General features: G+C 46.3%; 1 protein-coding gene across 2 annotated transcripts in view; it reads left to right on the forward strand.

Annotated features, from left to right (window-relative positions):
• Window positions 1-22,742, forward strand: part of XAB2 (XPA binding protein 2) — a 711,598-nt gene that overhangs the window by 636,169 nt on the left and 52,687 nt on the right. For both annotated transcript variants that reach the window (XM_069603869.1, XM_069603870.1), the window contains one exon: window positions 3,375-3,489. In XM_069603869.1, coding sequence (XP_069459970.1) covers window positions 3,375-3,489 — 115 coding nt within the window. The remainder of the gene's footprint in view (window positions 1-3,374; window positions 3,490-22,742) is intronic.

The following is a 22,742-nucleotide window of genomic DNA, read 5'->3' on the forward strand; positions in this document are numbered from 1 at the left end:
CACACAAATCACACAATTTACTGCAATTACTAAGGTAGGGAATAGCTGTTCAAAATCAACACATAGGCCTTACTTTTATAAGGTAGCTCAAAACACAGTGTGGCTAGCATATGAAGTCCAATTCCTATCTAGTAGAAGTTCTCAGAGTCTTTACTGTCCCAAAAGGTTCTTTAGAGTCACAGGTGAGTAATGCTAGAAGAAGCCACCTTGATGGGAGTTCAAAGCAGGGAACCAGCAAGTAGCCAAAGTAGTATTCAGTATATGACTTCAGTGGCTTAAGTCAAAATGTAGGTGTTGTAAGAAGCAGCTACTTAACACTAGGGTCCAAGGAGACTTTGCCTTGAAGTTCTGGCTCCACCGCAAATAGCACTAAGGTATGTAGGACCTTGTGCCCAATGCAAACCCAAATGGGCTAGGGGAGGTACAAGAGTTATAAGTGAACACAGCTCCTGCAGACGCTACAAAGGGAGGAACATTCCCAATGAAGAATTGCTGAGAAAGTCTTGCCTCACTGTCTTTGTGGTCGTGCTGGACCATCGGGTCACAGGTTTGAGGACATTCACCGGCCGTTGTCTTCTGGACTCTCTAGATACCTCGAATGGCAGTGTAAGCACCTTCGATCAGTCCTGCGACATAGCAGAGATCCTCAGAGCCAACTAAACAGATACACATCGTGCAATGACCCCGGAATGAATCCAGCAAGCCCTCAGCAGCTGTGGTGGTGGTGGCCAGTATCCCAGAATCTGAGCAACAACAGCCATGCCTCTGGAGGTATGTTGATTGGAACACTTCCTGCCAGCTAAAATACTGTTTTTTCTTGTATGAAGGAAGAAGACGGGCATGAAAGTCCATGCCATCTTGGAGAGTACTTAAAACACGAGTCGTCATTTTGAATATATGTTTCTCATAAATGCATTACTGAGGCTAAAAAGGCAGCACAAGGTGTTGCATCCAGAAAAACGGTACCAGTTGTCACCAACCTATTCCAGGAGAAACATTGGTAGTACCAAAAGAGGACAAGGCGTCTCAAAGCACTACATGGAAGATGGTTTGTGCTGCACAGGAAACAATGCAGATGTCTTATAAAGGGGATGACAGCCCCTGCAATGGAAAGCACATTGGCTTCACTGCCCCCAAAACAATATTGGTACAGGGCTCCTAACAGCACTTCATAGAAGGTGAGTTGGACTGCCATAAGAAAAACACAGATGCCAGAGCAAAGGGAGATGTCTCCTAGTACGGATCACCTAAACATGATGACCCATGGTCACCTAGAACAAAAGTAAATGCAGCAGGGAAATTAGGTGTGTGAAATGTGGCAAAGGCTTGTTTACAAAGAATCTGTACCCTGAAGATGAGTATTTTGAATAATCAACACCCACAGGACTGCTTAACTAAAATTTTCCGAAGAGGGAAGATAACACGTCAGGTATTTACAGAGTTTTTCTAGGCACGGTTTACAGGATCTAGGGTTCCAGGGCTTTCAGCCCTGGGCCAATGGAGAACTCTGCAGCAGAAAAGAAATGCAAAGGGCCTTTCCACAGGCATCAAGGTTGGAGACCCTGGCAGAAAACGGACGGCAGCAATGGTAAAACATATTGGAAACAGTACCAGGATGAAAGGCCTGGCTCAACAATGAACTGGAGTCAGCCATTAGAACGCAAGAAGCCTGACACAACTTCTAGCTGCAGAAACACCCAACTGGGATTTGCCTACCCATGTCATCTAACCAGTATAACCAGATAAGGGCCAAAACATGCAACAAATCAGTCGGAAACTCCTCCAGCAGATCAGCAGACATGCCTCTTCCAAGATCCAGCAGTAAGAGAGAGCAATTGAAGGGAAAGCCCTTAAGTACCACTATTCTTAAGGGCTCGCCAAAGCCATCCCACCAATCACAAGATGGGCTAGGGCCAAAATAGTCTAGTGGCCAACCATACTGGTTTGCTAGTAGAACTGCTACTGTTCTCAGACAACCCCCACATGAATGTGAGCGGTAGAGCCCAGGGACAGTAAGAATCAATATGGATGCTGCCATTTGGGCTCACAAAGCCTACCTCATGGTTGCCCTGAACAAAGGCAGCCCTACAGCACAAAAGTTTTTTCAATGGCCGGCAGACTTCAGGAGATGTCCCCTCTGTCCACAAAAATAGATGAATGATCCAAAAATACAGATGGAATGGGGAGGGTGCAAAAGGTTTGGGGGCTATAAGTGTCCCTAGAATCCCCAAAATGATGATTCGATCTCAACAGTGCTGTGTCCTAGAAACTGTGAAAGCCAAGAAAAAGAGCTTAGCATTATATTCCTGGGACTGCAAGGAGGTGACCCTCACCCAGCACCTAAATCCCTGAGAGTATTAAAAGTAGCGAACTCGGGGCTATGTCCCTGCCACAGTATTTTGGAGTGGAGGCGAGCCAGGCGATCTATCCCTGGAAGGATTACAAGTAGCTAAGTGGGTGCCATTTTCATATGACTGTGTTGGATTCAAAAAGCGTTCTGGGAGTTCTACCAATGTGACTTTGAGAGTGAAGAAGCGTGCTGAGTACTTAAACCCTTAGGCATTCAAAAAGCTTATTGAGTACTGCAGCACGGAGACTGTATGTGAGGATCAAAAAGTGTTTGAGCTGTTTTTTACCTTTAGAATGAGCCAAGTAGCATACAGAGCCTAATATCCGTTATATTTATATCAACATTCAGAGAATATTATCAAATGATCACACTAGTCCAGGACTCTTGACGGATAGCCAAACCCTGACTATTCTTCCTAGCCCATTCTGAGAAAGGAACACCTTTTTCATTTTCAGAAAACCGCCTAACAGCCATAGTTATATATCCCTTTTGTGTCCTGCCACCTACAATGCGCACTCTTGAAACTAGTTTCTCTGTCACGTGTTCTGTTGATCTGCAAAAACATGTTATGTTCGTTTTTCACACTGTGTCAAATCACTACTGTCATGGTATCGAAGCTCTTATGCTTGCCAGAGAGTTGGTACAGAGGTCCTCCAGCAGGGTAATGAAAAATGGATGGGAAAGAGGAAATAGCCAAAGACATAAGGAGGGGAGTAAGGGGGATGAGTGTTTTGTTAGAGCATGGTGTGAGGTGCGTGTCAGTCCTGTAAGGTGAAACACAGAATTTATGATGTATAAAAGATAGCTTTATTCTAAAGTGTATGGGACTACTTGCGATGTGTTAAAAAACAGATTTGGAGAATTGGAAAATTAGTACACTATGTAACCAGATTGTTAGGGAATTGGTGGAAAGGTCACTGGCTCTGTAGGCCTCTGGTATACATTCTTAAGTTGGAATGGTTCGATTGATGTATCTGGAAGTTCTGTTTGCAGTCATGCTTAGTTAACCCTTTACTACTTTCAGAATTCGGACAGAATGAAATGGATGACATGAGGCTTCTGGAGCAGAGGGCAGAACAGCTGGCTGCAGAGGCAGAGAAGGATAAGCCTAAAGTCAAAGATAAAATTCTCTTCGTCAGGTATGTATTGTTGGTCTCCAGGACTGTGAGGAAGAATATTAATGAAGATGTTTTGTTTAACAAGTGTTCTTGGATGCTGCAGTGTGAGAGTTGCCTGTGCCCCAGATACATTTAGCTTATCCGCTTTAATTGTCGCAGAACCCTCAATTTGCAAGGGTGTTAATGAGGTCACTTTCTTTGCTGCATAGTTAATCAGGCCCCACCACAAGCTCACTCTTTACACAAAGTCTACAACTATAAAGAGGGGAGATGGCTAAACTGAGCGTTAATTATCCCTCCGCTGAGAGTAAAATGTTCTAGTCTATCCTCAAAGCAAGTCTCCCTGTGACAAGCCGGGCTACTTTAGTGTCCTTCCAACTCCTCAAAGCTATCATAGCGTAAAGCTACAAAGTCATATGACAGTGAAGGATTGGCAATGGGAAGGGTGAGTAATGGAATCGGGGCAACGCTGTAAAGGCAGAAGACAGTGGAGGAATGGCAATAGAAAGGTTGAGTAATGGAGTCTGGCTGTAAGGCTTCTCCTTCACAGATAGGGTACGGCTTTATTTGGAATGTTTCAAACAAGTGTGCACCTTTGGCTCCTATTGGCTGTGTTCAGATCATGGCTGTTTGTAATTGGATAAACCCTGAACTGCATTCCAACTTTGCAAAACAAAGACACAGCTGATCGGCGTTCTATTGCTTTTGTGTATTTAACATTGCTATAAGTGGCATGTTGCTAGCCCCAGCACCAACTTCCATTTGCAAGTGCCAGGAAATGTACCTTTTTTGATACTGGGTGAGTGGGGAACCCTTAGTACTCTGCACAGGATTGCAGCACTACATCTCCCTCAAGCAGGCTATCAGTAGAATTACTTGCATTTTTGATGGAGGGCAACAGCGCTTCATTTGATAGGATTATGACCTCACATCATTGCATCATGTTCCAGCAGCTGTGTTGTTTTCTTCTACTGCAGATCGCAAATGTTTTTTATGATGAATCTGCTGGTGTCATAACTCCTTTCCCATTGGTTATATCCGCACATGTGGCCAGGAGACAGCAGCCGCTACCTGATCCTGTCCCTGGGGGCGGCTGTATGAGGGAGGTTTGCATGGGGGGGAGACAACCTCCAGAAGGGTGTCATGGCGCCTTCGAATGAGACATGGTATCTCCCTTTTTCTTCTGAGGATAAACCTTCCCTCCTGAATGGCCTAATGGCATATTGTCATTCCTCCCCTCTTCCACCTAAGTGTATTGAAAACCTTTTGTCAAGACCCGTAAGCCAACCGAAAAAATATAACCTGCCTTGTAGGAAGGAAGGCATGGTATCAAACATTGAAGACAGACACAAGTGATCACAGTTCAAGGGTGTTTATTGAACTTCATTGGGTTGGTTGAACGCCTATCTAAACCTAAATCTAAGGATGGGAGCAAGCTACCACCATCAAATAATAATAACGCAGTCCTAGTCGAGTGTCTGTCAAAATAAAAGGGCCTGTACTAATAAACCTATTGCCAATCCTTACTTCTAAATACAAAATGGTGTGGGGCAATAGGTTATGCAAAATGAAAAGTGTTCAAGAAATAATATGTCAGGATAGTTGAGCAGTTGGCTTCCCTTCCCCAAGTTTTCAGCACAGGGCAAAGCGCCACTGTTAGGCAAGATTGTGTGCAGTACCCTTTGGGAGACTAAAGCAACCCTGACCACCTGGCAATAGGAACCCAACCTTTGGCATAAGTCTGTACTACACAGGTTGGTAGTGTGGCGGAGCGGCCTGGCTTATCTAAAGAGGGGTCATGTTCAATGTGAGCAGTAGTGTTTTTACACAGAGGTTTACAGTGCCAAGTATTCAAATAAACTCTTAGACTCAAGGAGTCTTGATTAAACAATTAATTTATTTAACAGTCAGTTGAATATGCCTTCTTAAGAAGGGAGCCGAGAACCGCAGTGGTGCTGTTTGCTGAGAGGCGAGGAGTGAAACCGCGAAGTGCCGCTGAAACCTAGTTTGGCGCATGGAGTAAATCTCACGAAGGACCTTTCCAACAAGAAATGGCGAAAAAAGAAGACCGGGACCATTTGACAAAATGGGCACTCATGGGTGCCTTTCTGCAGCTGCAAACGCAACCGGTGGTAGAAACACAAAATGGTAGTAAAAAGTAGCCCACTGCCACCAGCCATTAATTGTAGAAAGGGTAACATAAATATGTTACATGAGAAACTAGACAAAGGGGGATACTAAGTGTAATCCCTCCAGCACCCTATGGTAAGATAGTGTGTGCTGGGTCTAGAAAGTTACAAAATGTAAGTAAAGTCAATTTCACTTCACTGCTCTTGGAAACAGTTGTTTATCCAGGAGAAGGTATTTAAACCTTAGGAAAATCAGAACGACTTCCCTGTGTCACTGCACTGAAGGTGCTGTGTGCCACAATGTAAAGATGATGCCTATGGAGTTTGTCAGACTCCAAAGTCAACAGAAACACAGAGTCAAAATCACAGAAATAAATACATGAGCGAGTGGGGAAAAAGGGTCTCACTCTCTCCAGGTAAAAAATGAAAAGTCTTAAAGTCCAGCAAACGTGCCTGAGGTCTCTAAGGTTGAAGGGAATTAGCACATTTCTGAGTATTCTCCCTAACAGGCACGTTTGAGCTTTGCACACACTCTGGCTTCTCTGCCACGAGGATACAGTTCAAAGCATAGATATTAGGGCCTTCTGCCAAAGCTTCTCTGCCAATAACAATCTTACTGTAGAGGGCTTGTTGTACTAAACAAGCACTAAAGTTCGCTTCTTATCAGGATTTTCACATTCTCGCTTCCAGTGTTCATAATGGGTCTCCCTCTTTCAGGCTCGGATCACTTTTTACCACAATATTCACAAATTGGTCTCCCTCGTTCGTGCTCGGACCATGGATCTACCTTGGTCAGGCTTGTATCCCTTTAACACAATATTCACATTTGGTGTCCCTCATTCAGGCTCGAATCCCTTTAGCACAATGTTCTCTTTCTTCGTTTTCTTCTTGATATAAAAAATCGAAGACTTCCGAATGTGCGATGGGTTTTGCTCAAACCGTTGAAGGACCACTTCGATTCATTTGACATAATGTTCTTGCCAATCTTCTACTTTCATTTCGGCAACTTCTCGGCTGGATACCTTACAGAGATGTTCGAATGAGCGCCATTGTGCTGCCGGACCACTCTGTCACTGGTATTGCATTTCTCTCCTTTAATGGTCAAACATTAATCAGCAATTAAGCTTTCCTCTCTTTTAAGCTTTCATCACACGCATTTCAATCTTCGTTCTTGCGCTCTTTATACAATGTTGCTGCTTGCAATCTTGACTTCAACACAGAGCGGTCTTTCATCGGTCTCCCCTACTCACTAGCTGGGTTGATCTCTCTGGCGCTGCTTTTGATCTTGGAGCCAAGCACGGTACCACAGTGACTGCTGTTCCTCCCCAACTTGGTCAGCCATGCAGGAGGGCCCCGGGAATCTCCGACACACAATACAGGATTCTTCAGTCTGGTTTCCTGACCTTACGCTTTCTAATCTGAAGGGTTCTGGAAAGTAACGGATTCTCACCGAAAAGGTGAAGTGCATCTCCCTCCTTGGGTACCCTTCTTCGTCTTCCTTCCATTGTTCAGCTGCTGTGGGGAAGGTACTGTTCCCTCGTGTGCTTTGCCTCGCTCAGAGTGTGCTCTCGTGCTCCGCCTTTTATCCGTGTCGGGAAGTTTAATGGAAGTCAGGTGCGAGTGATTACCAGTAATTGTAATTGGCTATTTATAACACGCTTAATACCCAGAGGTTTCTAAGCACGGACCCGGGGATTGAACCTGTGTTGCTCCGTGTCCTCTTGCTTCCAAGACAAGCACGTTGCCACTGAGCTACCCTCCCGAGACCATTGTGACTGACCTTGCTTGACCATAGTAGTGGGACATCCATAGTAGTGGGACATGTCAGGTACAATGCTCGGGTGCGAGTCTGTATTCTACTAGAGCGGGCTGTCCATGTGGAAGTGTCTGTGAAAAGAAAGGGGGGTGGTAGAGTTTCTAAATATCCTATCAGGTAGGATGAAGTAAAGGTGTTACAGGGAGGGGGATACAGTGTCTCACCCTTCGAAGACCCCTCACCAAGGTGGTGATCCCGCACTGGTTCACCCCTAGAGCATGTATCCAAAGGTGATGGATGTGCCATGGCCCCCTGAAAGAGGGACCCCCGGGGACTAGCAGGTGAGACACTTTCTGGTGAAACTGTTTGCAAACACCTTCCCAGACTCCACATACCAAGCCTCCAAGACTGACTTGCCATCTAAAACAACTAAGAACAATCACCCAGGGTTTTTATACAACTCGTCAAGAATAGACTACCATTCCCACATTCACCAAAATACTGGGGCGAGGAAGAGGAGTGGAGTAATGCAGAACAAAGGAAGCCACGAGCACAGGCAGTGCTCTAGTCGCTGGGAGAGAACCCATCTTCCTCTTGCCTGACATAAACATAACACACAAAACCACTTGTGCACCGGTCTTTATTGGGCCTATTTAAAAGCAGCCAGTGCCTTGTTTACCTAACTCAGGATTCTTAGAGACTTGCCCTGCACTTAGTTCCTTCTTCAGATGTCCCCTGGTTCCAGGGGCAGTAGGGTTTTGACCCCTTCCCGTTACACTGTTGATCTCCCTTGATCTTCTGAATCCAGTTCATCTGTCTGGCCTGCTGGTTCTCAAACCTTTGCTGCAACTGCTCTTGAGAGGGCGCCCAGACTTCCCCTCTGGATGGTTACCCATTCTACTAAACCTGGGACTTGAAACAAGAACATATCTAATCTTTCACCACCTATTATTGTGCAAGCCTTTTGGGTTTGCCCTGTTGATTCCTATCGGAGAAACATTTAGAAACTCCACAAACTCCTGAAAGGTGAGTATTGTAGGTACTTACTTGGACTTGGACATGTTTCCATGGTCCCCTTTGGGTTTGAGTATAAAGCATGTTTTGTTTTTTAGCTAGTGGCAGTGCTAATATATGAATGATTATAGAATAAATCAATGCACGTATAATGGAGTTACTATAGCAGGTTCTGATTTCATTGTTTCTTCCTATTTTCTTGGTTGAACTGGGGCATCCTCAGATCTAGTACTGTTGTCTTAAATTGATCTGTTGTTTGTTGGGTCTTTTCATGCACTGTTTAACCCTTTTTCCTCACTTCTTACTAGGAACCATATAGGTCTTTAGGTTTGTCCTCCATTATGTGTTTCATGGCATTAAGTGTCATCAATGCCTAACCCATTCTTTTTTTTGTTTTGTCTAAAAGTTGGCGATGCCAACAATGCCAAATTATTCATATGTATTTGGACCTTTAGATTCATGCAAGGATATAAAGTACTTTGGCTTGCTGCTTCCTTCATGTAGAGCATTTATCCAATTATGCTTTTCCTATCCCTTACATGACCGCACCAGGCAGACCCTGATGGGACGACTTTCCCTTTTACTCCATTCCTAATGCTGCCTCCTGTCTTTCCTGTCTTGCTTGAAAAAAGCACCCATTAGACTAGAGAGGTTATTTGTACAGCGTGTTATGCTGGATTCGTCCAGCTTCTAAATGCTGTAATAATTGATGCACTCTTAATACCCACATGCAACGCCCAATTTATTGACATTGAGGTTAAAGGGTTGAGTCTGCCCAACCATGGTATCAAAACCATGATGCACAGCATTGTCCTGTTCCCAAGGTGAGTATGCTGGCCTCAAACTATTCGTCAGCATGTGCGCCATCCCCCTCACTCTGCCAACGTTGTTCTCTCCCTCTTATTTATTTATTTATTCTTTGCTTTTTCGCTTCCTTCTTGTGGCACCCAAATGTACCCAGTTGAAGTGCAGGGTGAATGAGTACCTCCAACAGTGCTCTGAGGGAGGCAGCAGCACCATGGCCTGCATCCATTGAAAATGTAGCCAGTGACAAATTCATGGTGAAAATAACTTTTCAGTAAAAAAGTCACCAAGCAAAATGTATTAAAGTGCAGATGAAAAGTAGCCTAACATGTGGTGCTGTTAAGTGATACTTCCGAGTTAATGGGGGAGAGAAGGGCTTATAATTTCTTAGTGTAGGGTTAGGGTGTGGGGTAGAGTTAGTGCAAGGGTTCGAGTGGGTGTGGATGCCTGGTGATGATGGTTAGTGTGATGGACCCCTCTCAGCTTGGGGTGGGAGGCCAACCATAGGAGGGCACCAGAGTTGGGAGGGCCCCAGTCTCTGTCCTCTCTTCCTCTGTATTAGGATAGGTTGTTATTTGTTCTGCTTTCCATCCATAGACATCAATGGGACACCCTACCTTTTGCTATTGTGTTGAGCATTACTAAACTTTTGGAGATAAGTGAAGCATTTTTGATACAGTTCTACATAGTAAAGTACTCTGTATTTATCCTGCACGCCTCACCTTATGTGAAGATTGATAAGGACACGTAGTGGTTACTTGCACAATGTGTCCAGGATGGGCTGGTAGCAGTGAATACATTTGTATTGCTTTCTTTTTTATAGTCTTGTGCACTTTTGCATTTTGCTACTTATTGTACCATATACTCTAGAATGGCTGTACCACAAGATTTTTACTTGCCCTTTGGCATTCTTGTAGTTTGACCTTCATCCTGCTCTGGAGTGGAGCTATGAATTTTCCATATATGGTAAGCCCTTTCCTGGTGAATGTTCCAGCTTTCACAAGCAAAGTGGTGGGTGGTCAGTGTATGTGGCCAGATGTAGGGGCTGGAACTGTCTAGACCCAGTCCACATTTGTGCCAGTGTGTGTCTGTGGCTCGGCAGATGAAGTGGCCAGAGGCAGCCCAGGATTCGACAGCTCTTGCCAATTTGCATGTTGCAGATCCTTGCCATTGGTGCGCTGGGGGCAACTCCAGCACAGATCCTGGATAGAAGGGTAATTACTGCAGCTATTCTTCTGATCGTCATGGGAGCCAAGACCCCCAATAAATGAGAGCAGCCCACTGGAGACCCAAAACCGTGTCATGGGAATATCGCCAGCAGCCCTTTTTTTCACTTTCCCGTCAAAGCTCTGCATCTCTGTAGAAGACCATCATCGGTTCTTCAGTCCCTGGACCTGTCCCGACCTTTGCTAGAGGATCCAGCTGCTGCAAGAGCTCTGAACAGTCGCAGAACCATTGTGTGGGATAGCCATATGTCCTTTTGAGCTACTTCGATGCAACAGTCGCTGTCCTGAGTTCAGCCATGGGACTCCGTGGATACTCAGCCTATGGAAGAAGAACCATTTCCATTCTCCCCCACAAAGAGGAGCCTTGCAGGGCTAATTTCTTTATTCCCAGTATGTGTGTCGCCATCTGCAATTTTCTTCATTGGCCTTTGCCGTTCAGCGCCTGCATTGTGTCCCTGCAGTCCGATATCGTTGCTGTAGTGGTGGTCCAGATGTTGGGGTTTCCTGGTTGTCCAGAATCCAGTCCATCGGAGCACAGAACCTCGAACTAGCAGACCCCACAACCTGTTCCCCGAAGCGATTGATGCACCCGAAGGCGGTGGGCTTCTTCCAGTGGAACCAAGGGATAAGTCCAGAAGGCCCAGCGATTTCAACAATTCCTACAGTGGTTCCGGAGTGACAGAGTACAGGGCATGACTAAACATACTTGTTTTGTTCCCTCCCGTCTACAGAGGGTGTTCTAGGTCAGAAGACCATTTAAAAAAAAAGATTAAAAAAAACAACGTAGAAAGACTCCTATGAGAACGCTCAGAGCGGTCTTTCTAAATCTTAATTGTCACCCCCTGCTGCACACAAGTGCATGCAGGGGCTGACAGGCTGACCGAGATGGGCAGAGGAAGACGGGTTACAAGTAAGTAAGTGTGTTTGCTTGTGTGTGTGTTTGAAAGTGGACAGTGTTTGTGGTGGGGAGGGGGTGTGGGAAGGAGTGTGTCTGCATGTGAGTGTTGAGTTTTTTGTATGTAAGGGGGTGCTGGGGAAAGGTGTGAGAGTATGAGACGAGGTTGGGGTGGCAGTGAGGTTGAAGGGGGTTCGGCAGTGAAACCCCCCTTTCAAAGGGTGGAGTTTTATTTTGGAGTGCAGCCTTTAATATTCAAGATAATGCCATAGAACCCTAGAGGGTTGTATTAGTGCAAACTCCTAGCCCGATACCTCCCATACCTAGCCTTGAATGGTGGTGTTCTTGCCTGGTATATTCCTCTGGATCTCCTTTCAGGTGTTTGGATTGGGAGAGAGTCGGTTAAAGATTTTTCTCTTTGTTTTTAGTGAACCTTCGAATACTTACAAAACTACCTGAGGCTCAAGCCTACACTTGCTCATTCTTCCTAAAGGGAATCCTAGCCTCCTGAAAATACTTTTATTGGGACTTGTGACTTAAGGGCACAGGTCCCCTCTTTCCTAACTAGGGGAGGACTACTTAAGAGAGAGTTCCTTATTAGTAAGGTTTGTATGGTCTTTGCAAAATACTTTATTTTCAACTTAGTATTTGTCAAAGTATTGGTTACTTACCTGGTTCTTTTTCTTTACTCACTTGCTTCACTAAACTTACATTATCTTAAAAGTGCTAATAATTGTATTCAAGAGTGATTAATTTAGAAGAGCACCCCAAGGTGAATGTGTACATATTAGTAATGAATGTTTTAGAATGCTACTTACCTATGGTTTGTCATTGATAAGAGTTTGTCTCTTTAAGGTCTAAATAAATAACTGTTTTTATACATTCTGTCTGCCTTTTATTAATGGTGCTCTTTGTGTGCTTAACTGAACCCTCCTCCTACCCCTCCCATGCCCTCATAAGTCTGAACCTTGCCGTTCATTCACACTACCCGTATAGGGTTTGGATATACATTGTTTGTCCCTGTTCATCAAGTTTCGGGTGGCCTCTCAGATCTATAAACAGGGCTGATTCTGAAAATCCATCTTAACACTATGCTTGTAGATATGATGGCAATACTACTTTCCTTGCCCCGTACCATTAACGCACAATGCTAGGCAGGTATCCTCTGTGTTTTCTAGGAGACCTCATCTCTCAGCCTGCCGAGTGGTAGAAGAGTATGGAACCAGCTTTACTGAGGAATAAACCAGTGAACGAGACCCAAAAGTCAAAGACAACCCTATCTGCTGCGAGCGTATGGCGAGGCCTGCTAAATTCACTGACCATTGTCACACGCAGCATGCTCCGAATACACCATTGTCACACGCAGCATGCTCCGAATACAAACTGTCTCCCTTCACACAGCCGACCGTGGATCTGTCCCCTTGATGAGTCGGCATTACAGAGTTTATGGCAGACACTACTTCAACCTGGGACTATAATACTTGCAACAGCCGGCATTGGCAAAAGTTGGCGGACCTGCATATGTGGAGACCTACTTATGTGTTTTGCACACTGTAACCTGGTCCCTGGGGAACAGGAGGACCTTGGTTGAACCAGGGGACGGGGTCAGGGGCTTAGCAATGGAGAGGGAGCAAGGGGGATAAATGGGAGCCAGGAAGCAGAAAGGTGTGGGCTGTTTGGGTGAGGTCGGAAGAGGTGATGTTTGACCAGAAGACCAGGGGAAAGATGATACAGAGGATTGTGGGGGTGGAATATTGAAGGAGTGTGCAATGTGAGATCTTTTTTTGCTGAGAGGAGGTGGTACTTGGGGATAGGTTTGTGTGAAAGTAGTGTGAGTGAGACTTGTAGAGGGAGAGTAGGTAGTAAATGAAAAATTATTGGGAGAGTTAAAGGAGGGTGACTGGACAGAAGGTGGAGAGAAATGTAAAGTGGCTTGGAGAAGGGAGAATAGTAGTATTGTGGAGAGTAGTAGTGATGTAGAGAGGGGATAGTAGTGGTAGTAGTGTGGAGAGTAGGTGTAGGGGTGTGGAGAGGGTTGAGTAGTCAAGGTGCGTAGAGGGGTGAGTAGTGGGAGTGTGGAGAGGGGTGAGTAGTGGGGTTGTGGAGATATATGGCATACATAATATGCCTATACACAAGTGTTTCAAGGCGCGACAAGGCAAGGGGGAACAGAGGGAAGACAAAGACACTGATTTTACTAGGCCAGGTGACATTGAGCTCACGCAAGTGCAGGGGAGGGCGGAGAGGGTAAGAGCGGGGGGGGCAGTGCAATGCATAGGATCAACAGTAAAGAATACAATAAATAAATAAATAAAACAATAGATAAAAGTGCAGCCAGCTAGTGCCTGGGAGGCAGTGCAGGTGTGCAGCTGGCGTAGCCTGGGACATGGTCCCTGGATTAGAGGGTAGCCAGGTGACCAGCGCAGTTTTAATCAGCTGTTCAGCAGGGGAGAGGATGAGAGGGGTGAGCAGTGGGGGTGTGGAGAGGGGAGAGTAGTAGCGGGAGTGTGTTGAGGTGTGAGTAGTAGGGTGTAGAAAGGGGATAGTAGTAGTCAGGGTGCAGAGAGGGGTGAGTAGTCGGGGTGTGGAGAGGACAGAGTAGTGGGGGTACGGACCGTAGTGGGGGTGTGGAGTTGGCAGAGTAGTGGGGATGCATAGGGGAGACTAGTGGGTGTGTGGGCATGGGAGAGTAGTGGGGGTGTGGAGAGGGATGTGTAGTGGGATGAGTAATGGTGTGGAGAGTAGTGGGGGTGTGGAATGTAGGGGGGTGGAGATGGCAGAGTAGTGGGGTGCAGAGGGGATAGTGGGGGTGGGGAGAATAGTGGGGTATGGAGAGGGGAGAGTAGTGGGGGTGTGTAGGGGGTGAGTCGTGGGGTGTAGAAAGGGGACAGTAGTAGTGGGGGTGCTGAGAAAAGTGAGTAGTGGGGTGTGGAGAGGGGAGAGTAGTGGGGGTGTGGAGAGGGGAGAGTAGTGGGGGTGTGGAGAGGGGAGAGTAGTGGGGGTGTGGGGATGGGAGAGTAGTGGGGTGTGGAGAAGGGAAAGTAGTGGAGTGGGGGTGTGGGGAGAGGGAGGTGTGGGGAGAGGGGGGTGGTGGGGATTTGGAGAGGAGAGTAGTGTGGGTGTGGAGAGGGGAGAGTAGTAGGGGTGTGGAGAGGAGGGGAGAGTCATAGGGGTGGGGAGAGGGGAAGACTGTTGTGAGGGGAGAGATGCAAAGCGAGTAGAGAAGAGGGAGAGTAAAGGTAAAATATATGGGGGAGCAGTGTGAGGGTGTGGAAGTAAATGCCACCAGAGTAATTGAAAGGTACATTTTTTCTTTAGGACCATCACATTGGGGTTTCGTTTAGGCTTCACCTAGATTTTTCCCAGAGGGAGTTGGAAAGATAAAATATTAGCTTTTTCGGCTATCATGTTCAGTTAGACTTAGGGGTTACCGATCTATAATTACCAACTTGGGGTTGAGGGACGCCTGGGACTGCCCATCTCTAGATTACTCAGAGAGGGATGGCCCTTAGAGAGCCCATTAACTACTTGGCACATAAAAGTCCTTGAACCATCTTCAAGACTTGGTGTGTCTTTGAGGCTATCTGTGTCATTAAAGTCAGGGTAAATGGTAGATTAAGAATTATGGTAAGGCAATGGTCAACAGAGTACAGTTAGGCTAAGGGTAGCAGAGTATGGTTTGGGTTAGAGTTAAAGAAAGCGATTGGGGAGGGTTGGTCATGGTGAGGTAGGATAAGGATTGGGATAAACCTAGGGGTAGTAGAGTAAGGTTTTGTGTTAAGGTGAAGAGTATGGAATTTGTGGAGGGCTAGTGATGGGATTAGAGTTAGGGTCGCTGTTCATTTTCTATGTATTGATGTTTTGGATCGTGTCACATGCTAAGAAGATGGTTTGGAGTGCTGACATATTTGGGTTAAGGAAAGCCTAAGGATTAGGGGTAGAAGCATTGTATTTGCGTTAAGGGTTAGAACTAGGGGGATTGTGGATGGCTGATTTACTGACCGTAGAAGAGGTTTGGGTCATTATTATCGATACTGCCTGGTACTTTTGAGTGTTAAAAAATATTTTTTTGCTGACCATATCACTGGCAACCTTTTTAGACTTTACATTGCTTGTATAGAATGACTATGAATGGTTTTGAAAACTACTCTTTGCGGACTACTTTTTCACATGACTACATTTTCCTGGCGACGCTTTCACATATTCTGAAGCCCCAGCCTTTCTCGAAAGCCTTATTTGAAAAATATCTCCCTTCTGGGCAATCTTGTACACCTCCAGACCTTTCTGCATCTTTTTAGACAAATATATCACTCCCAAAAGACGTAGGGAAGAGGCCCCATCCCACATAAATTGCAGAAAATTCCCATCTCTGCGCAAGGCCACCGAGAGGATCTATTGGATGTCTCAGAGCGGGAGGATACCCATGAGGACATTAATCCATTTGCTCAGGACACATCTGACCAAGACCCAGACTGGGATCAGGATCAGTCAGGGGATCAGGTCCCTTGGCTGTCACCAACACACACCCCTGATCCGGACATCATTTGTGTATGTCCCCCTTCTTCGCCTCCACAAAGGGAGTTGTCACCTGTGGATGACCAAATGTTATTCAACGCTATTTTGAAGAGAGTTGCCGATCATATTGCGACTCATGAGGCAGCTCCTGACTCGACTTTGTTGAGGATATCCTCAAGGAGAAGCGCCCAACTAGTCAGGCCATCCCCCTCAATTATATAAAGAAGCGCCTAGCTCCTCCTTTGTTGTTACCGTCTCTCACACGGGCCCATCTGCTTCCGACCCACTACACATACAGGGTCATGCCACACCGGGCTCCCTGGTGGTTAAAACCACTAGGAAGAGGGTGGGGTGCCACTGTCCACGGCAGAAGCCCCTCCAGATAAAGATTGTAAGAAACGTTATGCCTTGGCAAACAAATCACGGCGTCTGAGTCCTATTCAACTAGGATCGCAAACAATACAACTCTCCTGGCAAGCTGCAGCGATGTCCAATTGGGCCTGGTCCAGGATGGCCTTCAAGAGGTCCCAGAGCCCACCCGATCACGCCTGCTGGGGGGTATGGCTGAGGGCAGACAGGTTACCCAAAACATATTATAAAATACTCTGGACTCTGCTGAGACTGCTTACCGCACTCTAGCCCAGGGGACTTTACTTAAGAGACACGCCTGGTCGAAGAACTCTTGCTTTAAATCAGAAACTCAGGCCTCTCAGATCAATAAACCAGTAGAGGACTCCAACCTTTTTGGGAAAGCTGTCGATGCCGCCCTGGAGACTGCCAAGAAGGAGCACGAAACGTGGAAATCACTCAGCCAGATCACAGCCAAGCACTTCCACCAACGTGGAATCTCTAACTCCCGCTGTTCCTTTCGTGGACAGTCTTTTTCCCGCTCTCCCCATGGACAATATGGCTCAGGAAGTACCCCCACGTCCTCCGGCCAAGGCTCTTCCGGAAACAGCCAGTATCAGCAGAGAGGTCCTTGTAGAGGCAAGGTTAGAGGCAGGAACTCTACTCCTAGAGGCTCCCCGGCCTCCACCTCAAAGTGACTGCCGATTCAGGTCCCTTCCCACACCTCCCCGGTCGGGGGTCGCTTGTCATCATTCTTTCACGCCTGGGAGGGGGATCACATCTGACCAATGGGTGTTAGACCGTTACGGATTGGCTCCTGCATCAAGTTTCATTGACCACCTCGATACAACCCATCGAAAAGCAGACGCCTGTCACCAGAACACCTGCGTATCCTGGTTCAAGTCCTTCTGGAAAAGGGCACTGTAGAAGTCGTCCCCATTCACCAGGTAAGCAAGGGTATTTATTCAGTCTACTTCCTTGTACTCAAAAAGGATTTCCCCATGCGCCCTGTGTCAGACCTGCACCCAGCGAACAATTATGTCAAACCTTAAAAATTCTGAATGACAACACTGCAGGAAGTAATCCCACTGCTGCTGCAGGGGGATTACGTGGCCACATTGGATATAGAAGATGCATACTTTCATATTTCAATGTTGCCAGCGTATAGAAAGTACCTCAGGTTCATGATAGAAAACACCCACTATCAGTTGAAGGTTTTCCCCTTCGGCATTGCCTTGGCTCCGTACTAGTGGTAGTAGCTGCTTGCCTGCGCCCACAGTCCATCCCAGTCTATCCTTACCTCCCCTTTTTTTACATAATGCTATGGGGGTCTAGGGCTCCAGAGGCAGCAGCACCGGGGTTACTGTGCCCCACTTGAGCGAGCCATAATGATCGTTTTCTCCCCTCCCCCAATTTTGGGAAAGATTGTGCTCTTGGAGGGGTGTTGGTTCCTGGTCACCTGAATTGTAAACATTTAATCACTACAGCTACCAGAATCCTTTGAGAATGAAAGAACAACTAATTAGTAACACCTGTAAAGAAATACAGCCTCCCTGATGATTGTTTGTGACAAGAAAGCGCTTGGAGGAGAAGAACAGAGCAACTGAACTGCAGCAGATGGGATTCAACACTGTTAATACTTGTTCATTTTTGGGATTTAACCCAGTTATTTCTTGCATCAGGTATATTCGACTGGGAACTGGAGTGCGCGCCTCACCTTCCCCTTTTTTTACATTATCCTTACCCCCATGACTGGCTCCTAACAGGGAATTTGTATGGAACATGCCAAACAAATACACAGAAGAAGGTAGATCTCCTCTTCAATCTAGGTTTCTCGATTTACGAGAAAAAGTCCAATCTAAATCCCAGCCAAGTCACACAGTTTCTGGGGGCTCTAATTGGACAAAAAACGGCCTTGTCTTTCCTTCCAACGAGAGGGTTCAAAACATGCTGTTCCAGATCCCTCACTATGTTGCCAGTCACAAGGTGACTGTAAGCAAAGCAATGTGGCTTTTAGGGATGATGGCCTCCAGCATCTACCTAGTTCCATACGCTTGCCTGCACATGCGCCCCATGCAAGAGTGGCTCTCGAGCCAATGGTGTCAAGCCAGCGGGATGATCTAGTGGTTGTCTCAGCAGCCCTCGTTCAGTCTCTACAGTGGTGGTCAAGGGAAAACCTTTGGCAGGGGAAAACCTTCACCACGCACGCAATAGAAGCCACTCTCAACACAGACGCATCTCTGACGGGGTGGGGGACTCACCTCCTTCATCAGACGGTGCACGGCGTGTGGTCCCCAGTGGTAGCATCCAATCACATAAACTTGTTGGAACTGCTAGCAGTGTTCAAGGCCCTGAAGACCTTCAAAACACACCTTAAGTGGAGACAGTTCTAATCCTCATGGACAGTACTATGGCCATGTATTACTTAAGCAAACAAGGGGACACTCTCTCTCTAGGGCTGTCCAAACTGTCTGTATTGCTCTCCCAGAGTGCACGGACAGTCATCAATCACCAGTGCAATTATGGAGCCAATACTTTGAACGCAGGAAGACGCAATAACTTGCAACCACACACTCTTAGAAAATAATGAGCACTTATACGGCTATTTATTCAAAGCTTAGAAGCAACCAGTGATAACATAGAAATAAATCACAGAAGAAACAGAGAATTCAAAAGAAAATACATCACTGTGAGCGTAACTGGATTCCTCATCTCGCCAGAAGCGGCTGGAAGACCCCGATAAGAGCCAGGCCGAGAGCACAACAGCCCACAGGTATGCCGGACAGAAGCGTCCCCCTTCCGGCTGAAGTCTCACCTGACCGCTCAGGGGTTCCGCATATATGCACACTTCAAAAAGGGGTGGCAATTTCTCAAACCTTCTGGCAACGCACTTGCGCATTGATGAGCAGCCGTTGGTTGCCAGCTGGGTCAACCGACAGTAACCTCAAGGAGCAAAGTGCCTCCCTGCTCTAAAAAACAAGCACCACGGAAAACAGTCCCATAGCTCATAACAAGACATAACAAAGTTAGCTTTCCCAGCAGAATGTCCTTGACTGCATACCAGGTTTGGAAAGCATGTTTTCTTCAGCATCGTGAATCTAGCTCTCAGAAAAATGAGTGCAGCTTTTCACTGCGGCATGAAGTAAATATCCATCATGGCTCCGAGCACTCCCAGAATGCACTGCGCATCAGCGCCATGTTTTAGCTCAAGCATAACAACTGTCCCACAACATATGGAAAGGGGCTCTCCAACATAAGATGGACCCAATGTCACAACATGTTCAAGGGCAACCCAATCTTCTGGCGGACATACTCAGCAGAGACTTCCCTCTACCCGTAGAGCACGAGTAGCGACTACAGGAGGACATTGTACTCACATCTTTGCAGACTGGGGCTTCCCAGAGGTCGACTTAGTTTGCCACTCTGGAGAACGCCCAATGCCCAGATTATGACTCCAGGTACCCTCAGAACCGCTCCAAGGGGAGCGATCTTTGGATAACATGGTCAGGGAAATGTGTCTACACATTTCCCCTGATTCCCCTGCTCATCGAAATAGTGCACAAGATGCACCAAGAGCCAGTCAGGATGATTGTGGTGGCCCAGATGTGGGCCCGCCAGCCTTGGTTCTCCCATCTCATGGCAATGTCAGTCTCCCCTCACAGGAAGCTGCCATGCCCATACAGAATACTGTCTCAAGACCAGGGGGAAACACTACATCCATGCCCTCAAACTCTTAACTTGGCAGCCTTGCTCCTGAGGTCATAGAGTTCGGGCACCTCCAACTCACTCAAAGATGTATGGACATACTCGGAGAAGCACGGAAACCTAACACCAGGTATTGCTACTACAGCAAATGGAAGCGCTTTGTCATCTGGTGTAATGTCAAGGGCATCAATCCTATTGAATGCAAACCTAAACATATTGTCCTGTAACTAACCCACCTGTTAGATTCAGGTCTGGTTTTCAATTCTCTAAAGGTCCACTTAGCTGTGCTTTCAGCGTACACCACGTCCCAAAGCAAGGTTTCATGGTGGATAATTCCAGTTATTAAAGAATTTATAGAAGAGATAAAGAGGCTTCATCCCCCTATTTCCAACCCAGCTCCCGGGTGGCACCTGAATGTTGTTCTTACAAGACTAATGAGGCCTCCCTTTGAACCAATGCACAAGGCTAGCCTTAAAGCACTCACCTACAGTACCGCCTTCCTGATGGCGATTACCTCTATATGGAGAGTTAGTGAAATGCAGGCCCTTTCAGTTCATGACCCATTTCTCATGATTCACAAAGATACAGTGGTTTTGCGCACACACCCACGCTTTGCCCCTAGGTTTATCTCTGAAGTTCTATGTAAACCAATCCATAGAACTACCCACCTTTTTCCAGAACCCCACTAACATGGCGGAAAGAAGCCTCCAAACACTGGATGTGAGGAGAGCTGTCCTCTACTATTTGGAAAAAACAAAGCCACTAAAGAGAACAAACCAGCTCTTAGTTTCAGTGGCAGCTGGCAGAGAGGACCCTGTTTCTAAATCGGCTGTCTCAAAGTGGATTGTAAACTGCATCACAGTGTGTTGCACTCTTGTCAAGAGAGATCTACCCTTCACGCCTAGAGCACACTCTACTCGGGGCACAGGGGCTACCATAGCATTCATTGCAAATGTTCTTCAGTTCATTTGCAAAGCAGCAACTTGGAGTTCTGTACACACCTCTACACAACACTACTGCCTCGATACACACTCTAGGTCTGATTCTCAGGTGGGCCAAGCAGTGCTAAGACATCCCTTTGCTACTGTTCCTTCACACATCCCACCACCATCTGTGGGTACTGCTCGCTAGTCTAGGCACAGCATGTGATTCTAAGAAGATTCACAAGCATCAGAAGACATGCATTACTCAGAGTAATAGCATTTCTGATGATTGTATCTGCTCAGATCCACATGCGCCCAGCCTTCCTCCCTCGTGGAGTAGAAGGAACATAGACCTCTTACACCTTCTCTCATCTCTACTCGCTCACGCTGACTATGAGTCTCCCTCACAGCAGCAAACACACAACCTTAGGGACCTCGATGCATGAGGGATTTTGGGTACACTGCACATCACGTTAGGGCTAGTGTTACAGTCACGCCCATGTCGACGCCCCTTTCGATCTTCGGGAAAAAAAGATGCAATACTCTGCGATTACCACTAGATGTCAGACTATATGCAGAGCATGTGAATCTATGCAGATACAATCATCAGAAATGCTAGAACGGTGAGTAACGTATGTCATATTCATTTACCTGTGGTATTGTTAGCTAAATGCATCTGTGTTTTAATAGATAATTTTGATACATACCTGTATGGACAATCTTTTGCTTGAAAGCAGTTGGGGCAGAATTCCATTTTGTTGTTCTTGTTCCCTAAGTTTGTGGTTTCCCTAAACTTTTTTCTGGCTTGCATGATTTTTCAAATTTCTTCGGTGACAGTCCCCCTCCCCTGCCTTCTGTTACGAACAACATTAACCTTCTCAGATATCGTAATCTTGGATTAGGCCAAATCATGGAGTCGGCTGGGCAGAGTTACTGTTTGGGAATTTACCTGGGGAGCTATAGATGGACAAAACAGCTGTTTTAAAGCTCCATATGTGCTAGGATTGTCCGAGCATGCTCTCAATCCCCTCACGCACCCAACACTCCTAAATCTGTAACCTATAATTTTGGAATCTCACTGCGTGTATTAACCCATCACTTAAGTGTGCATGTTGCATCTCTCTAGAAGCTAGTCCATATTGAGTGGACTAACACTAATACACTAACAATAATACTTCCTCTTGCTCTTCCTTCCAGCAAACTAAGGTTTAGTTTCCCCAGGCAGGGGTACAATACGTCACAGACAAGGGATGGCTCTTTGAACCTCCTAAAGTGTTTATTTGGTACAATGCAAAAGCATAGGAACATAAAAGGAAGTACTATTACTCATTTTTCTGCTGTGCTACACTTAGCAGCCCCTATGGCTACCGTCCTTTTGGTCCCAGGTTGATTTTTTTCACCCTGAAAGTGTCTTGTGAAGACGTCTGGTGGCATCTGTGATTTAGCTTTGGCTACACAAGGTTTGTGGCCATATTGTTGCATTAGTAGCCCAATACACATGTATGGTAGCGATCAGGGAACTCATGTATTCATTAAGCCCTGCTCAAGGCCATTTTGTCTTAGAACATTTCTTAAACTGGGTGGACCAGGTGGGACGGCTAAAATGGCCATTTGGCTAACATAGGGTCAGCCTGAGGTCTCACAGGCACCCTAGATGTAGGACTGGACCAGTACCAACTGGTCTAAAATCCACCAGATATTGCAATCCACGTTGTGTGTGGGACTGTGTTAGGCAAGATTGTATGTAGTAACCCTGTGGGAGACACCAGCCTTGTCCTCTTGGCAATAGGTAACCCAACCTTTGGTATAGGCCTGTACTACACAAGTTGGTAGAGTGACTGAGCAGCCAGGCGTATCTCAAGAGGGCTCAATGTGAGCTGTAGAGGTGTAATGTAGAGATTCACAATGACAGGTATTCAAATAACACTTCTACTCAAGGTTTCTTATTAAAATAATTAT

The sequence above is a fragment of the Ambystoma mexicanum genome, chromosome 3q (genome assembly GCF_040938575.1).
Source record: "Ambystoma mexicanum isolate Mex_15411 chromosome 3q, UKY_AmexF1_1, whole genome shotgun sequence".
Lineage (NCBI taxonomy): Eukaryota > Metazoa > Chordata > Amphibia > Caudata > Ambystomatidae > Ambystoma > Ambystoma mexicanum.